The following is a 4,347-nucleotide window of genomic DNA, read 5'->3' as shown; positions in this document are numbered from 1 at the left end:
TCTGTATAGAAATGGTTCTTCCCAAAAGTAGTACTTCAAATCTGAGAAAAAGTTTCTCTTTTGTTGATAAGTAATACCACTTGGGAGCACCCTTGACGACAAATAGTTTGCAAAATCCGCATACCATGGTGCTTCTTCCACTCTCATCAACTTCTCATCCGGGAATGTTTCTGTAATTGGCATCTCCTCCTCAATTCCCTTGATTGGTCTCTCGATTCTCGACAAGTGATCAACCACCAAATTTTTCGACCCCTTCTTATCTCGAATTTCCAACTCGAACTCCTATAGTAGTAATATCCATCTTATCAGCCGAGGTTTTGCTTCTTGTTTTACCAATAGGTGCTGGAGTGCTAAATGGTACGTGTAGACGATCACCTTTGCACCTAACAAATAAGAACGAAACTTGTCAAAAGCAAAAACTACAGCCAACAATTCCTTTTCAGTGGTGGTGTAATTCAATTGTGCATCAACGAGTGTTTTACTAGCATACTGAATTACATGCAACACTTTGTTTTTCCTCTATCCTAAAACTACCCCTAAAGCAAAGTCACTAGCATCACACATCAATTCGAAGGGTAGTCCCCAATCGGGAACTGCAATAATAGGTGCAGATACTAATAATCTTTTCAGAGTTATAAAGGCATGCATGCAATCATTGTTAAATTTAAAAACAACATCTTTATTTAATAAATTGCAAAGGGGTTTAGAAATCTTAGAAAAATCCTTGATGAAACGTCTGTAAAACCCCGCATGCCCCAGGAAACTTCGAACAGCTTTGACATTCGATGGTGGTGGCAGCTTCTCGATCACCTCTGTCTTTGCTCAATCAACTTCAATTCCATCCTTGGAGATCTTATGCCCGAGCACTATTCCCTCTTGGACCATGAAGTGACACTTCTCCTAATTAAGCACCAAGTTCGTCTCCTTACATCGCTGCAAAACAAAAAAAAGATTAGTTAGACAGCTTTTGAATGATGAACCAAAAACTGAGAATCATCCATGAAGACTTCTATAAACCGTTCCACCATGTCCCCAAAGATTGACATCATGCATCTTTGAAATGTTGCTGGTGCATTGCATAATCCAAAAGGCATCCTTTGGTAGGCAAAGGTGCCATAGGGGCAAGTGAAGGTCGTTTTCTCTTGATCCTCAAGAGTGATGGCAATTTGATTATATCCTGAATACCCATCTAGGAAACAATAATAGGCATGTCCTGCCAATCTCTCCAACATCTGATCAATGAAAGATAATGGAAAGTGATCCTTCTTTGTCGCCTCATTGAACTTATGGTAATCGATGCATACTTTCCAGCCCGTCACCGTCACCGTCCTCGTTGGTATCAACTTATTACTCTTATTTTTCACCATAGTGATACCTCCCTTCTTCGGAACCACTTGTACCGGGCTCACCCATGGGCTATCAGAAATGGGATAAATGATCCCGGCATCTAAGAGTTTTACCACCTCCTTTCTCACTACTTCCTTCATCGAAGGATTCAATCTCCGTTGTGGTACCCTAGGCTTAAAATCATCCTCCATGAGTATCTTATGCATGCAAAATGATGGCCAGATACCTCTAATGTCCGAGATTGTCCATCCAATTGCTAGCCTATGTTCCCTCAACACCCTAATCAACCGCTCTTCCTCTAATGTACTCAAATCTGAACTAATAATCACCGAAAAAGTTTCTGAGTCCCCTAGATAAGCATATTTGAGATTGGAAGGTAAAGGTTTCAATTCAAGCTTTAGAGGTTCTTCATTTTTCTCCTTCTCATTCTCTTTGTCAAAATCAAACTCCTCAAATTCTACATCCTGACTCTCATCAATCGATTGAAGTGCTTCTAACATCCTAGCACAATCATTCCTCTCTGACTCTTCTACCTCTATTGTTTTTGATTTAGCTATACAAACTTCTAGAGGTAACTGTGGGGTGTTTTCTTCCATGGATTCCTCAACCAATTTGTCCACCACATCTACACTAAAACATGAATCCGTTTCAGCGGGAAACTTCATCGCCTCAAAGACATTAAAAGTCACTATTTCATCTTGAACTCGCAATAGTAACTTTCCTTCCTGTACATCAATTAGTGCTCTCTCCGTGGCCAAGAATGGTCGGCCTAAAATCAGAGGAATTTCCTTATCCTCTTCCATGTCCAACACCACAAAATCTGCTGGAAAAATTATCTTCCCCACCTTCACCAACACATCCTCTACTATCGCCCTCAGATGTTGTATTGATCTATCCGTTAGTTGCAACGACATGGTCGTTGGCTTCACCTCACCAATTCCCAATCTCCTGAAAACAGAAAAGGGCATCAAATTAATACTAGCTCCTAGATCACACAAAACACGATCAAATGTAATATTTCCTATAATACAAGGAATAGTAAAACTCCCTGGATCTTTGAGCTTTGGAGGTAATTTCTTCTGGAGGATGGCACTACACTCCTCTGTTAGCATCACCATTTCCTCATCATCTAGCTTCCTTTTGTTCGATAAGATCTCCTTGAGGAACTTTGCATAGCTCGGCATCTGCAAAAGGAATATTAATGTGCAATTTTTTAAAAATTTCAATAAACTTTGAAAATTGCTTATCCTGATTCTTTTTCTTCAATCTCTGAGGAAAAGGCACAGGTGGGGTGTGATGTGCCAACTCTGGTGGTATCTCGGGGAATGGCAATTTCTCCTTCTTCTTTTGCCTTTCATTCTGTTTCTTTTCTTCTTCGTCCAAACCACTTGGTTTCTCTTCAACAACTATCTCTTCATCAATTTCTTCATCCGACTCTTCCTTTCCGGGTTGCTCAACCTTCTTAGTATTTCGCTCTATGTCTTCCAAAACTGTCCGACTTCTTAAAGTGATGGCATTAGCTTGCTCATGTGGGTTGTCACTGTATTACTTGGTAAGGAACCCTGCGGTCTCTCATTCAATTTCTCGGCCAATTGGCCCACCTATACCTCAAGACTCCGAATTGACACCCCTTGATTTCTAAAACTCGTCCTCGTCTCACTCATAAATCTTGTGGTCTCCTGCATGAATTTCCCAAACATATCTTCCAACTTTGTCACTCTTGGATCTCCTGGTTGGTTATTCACCCCTGGTTGGTTATTTGGAACATTCCTCTGGTTACATTGGTTATTTTACTGGTTCTGATTTCCCCAAGCTAGGTTCGGATGATTTCTCCACCCCGGGTTGTATGTGTTGGAGTATGGTTGTTTGGTTGTCTCTGATTACCCGCCAAGTAGTTCACTTGCTCCGTTGATGAAGATGACGAACCAATGTGTTCCCAACTTGACACTCGCTGCTCACATGATTCCCTGCACAAAAATCACACATTAGTTGAGGTGCTTGAATAGAGTTTACCTACATAGTTCCCAACTATTTCTGAAGTGCCGTGAGTTGAGTTGAGATGGCTGTGAATGCATCAACTTCATGAAGACCCGAAGATTTCCTTGTTGTGGCTCTCTCATTTGGTCTTTGATAGTTGTTGCTTGCCAGCACCTCAAGCAACTCATAGGCCTCTTCTGGTGTCTTATTCTGCAAAGCCCCTCCTGAAGCTACATCTACCATGGTTTGTACATTACTCATTAATCCACTGTAGAACGTTTGGACTTGAAGCCAAACTGGTAAACCATGGTGTGGGCATTTCCTCATTAACTCCTTGTATCTATCCCAAGCCTCATACAATGACTCGGAATCATCCTATAGAACTGATGTGACATCATTTCTCAATTTTGCTGATTTAGCTAGCGGAAAGAACTTGGTAAGGAATTTCTGCGCTAGATCATCCCAAGTTGTTATAGTTCCCGGTGGTAATGCCATTAACCACCCCTTGGCTTTATCTCCCAATGAGAATGGGAATAATCACAGCCTAATAGCGTCATCCAACACTCCATTTGACTTGAAGGTGTCACAAATTTCCAAGAAATTTGCAATGTGCTGATTCGGATCTTCCTTCAAGTCACCATTGAACCTAACCGACTGCTGGATCATCTGGATGATAACCGGCTTGATCTCAAAGTTGTTTGCTTGCACTGTCGGTCTAGTAATGCTCGACCCATTACCATTCACTGTGGGAACTGAAAATTCTCTCAGTGTCCTGTTTTCTGGTTCAGCCATTTCAACAACTATTTCTTCTGCTTTTACAACTAAATCCTCTTTTTCTCTTCTCTCTCTGTTATGTCGTCTAATGGTCCTCTAAAGCTCAAGGTCAATAGGGATCACTGGTTGACGTCTCGTTCTTCGCATAAACTGCAAAACCAGAAATGAAGGAAAGTGAGATCACACCAACTGAAAATTTTAAAAAATAAAATAAAAATTAAAACTCCAATCTAGCTAACTATAGAAAGA

At 40.9% G+C, this 4,347-nt stretch overlaps 1 protein-coding gene and 1 non-coding gene across 2 annotated transcripts; one reads left to right on the top strand and one right to left on the bottom strand.

Annotated features, from left to right (window-relative positions):
* Positions 1 to 256: 256 nt before the first annotated feature.
* Positions 257 to 2,531, bottom strand: LOC116116320. Its single transcript, XM_031402414.1, has 3 exons — positions 2,124 to 2,531; positions 1,846 to 2,006; positions 257 to 383 (listed from the first exon to the last, which is right to left on the bottom strand). Exons 1-3 carry the CDS (start codon positions 2,529 to 2,531, stop codon positions 257 to 259), a joined length of 696 nt encoding a protein of 231 aa, XP_031258274.1.
* Positions 2,532 to 3,625: 1,094 nt separating this feature from the next.
* On the top strand, positions 3,626 to 3,732 carry LOC116116384. The gene has a single exon (XR_004125801.1). It is a non-coding gene; the product is annotated as a small nucleolar RNA R71 (small nucleolar RNA).
* The last annotated feature ends 615 nt before the right edge of the window (positions 3,733 to 4,347 follow it).

The sequence above is a fragment of the Pistacia vera genome, unplaced genomic scaffold, assembly GCF_008641045.1.
Source record: "Pistacia vera cultivar Batoury unplaced genomic scaffold, PisVer_v2 Contig77, whole genome shotgun sequence".
Taxonomy (NCBI): Eukaryota; Viridiplantae; Streptophyta; class Magnoliopsida; order Sapindales; family Anacardiaceae; genus Pistacia; species Pistacia vera.
This window is presented reverse-complemented; position numbering and strand designations above follow the sequence as displayed.

Excerpts from the sequence above, each read along its gene's own strand:
- LOC116116320 (XM_031402414.1), bottom strand. The coding sequence starts at position 2,531 with ATGCCGAGCTATGCAAAGTTCCTCAAGGAGATCTTATCGAACAAAAGG. Across the intron at positions 2,007-2,123 it reads AGGATAAGGAAATTCCTCTG|TTTCCCGCTGAAACGGATTC; the intron begins ATTTTAGGCCGA and ends GAGGCGATGAAG. Across the intron at positions 384-1,845 it reads AGGAATGATTGTGCTAGGAT|GTGCAAAGGTGATCGTCTAC; the intron begins GTTAGAAGCACT and ends CTTATTTGTTAG.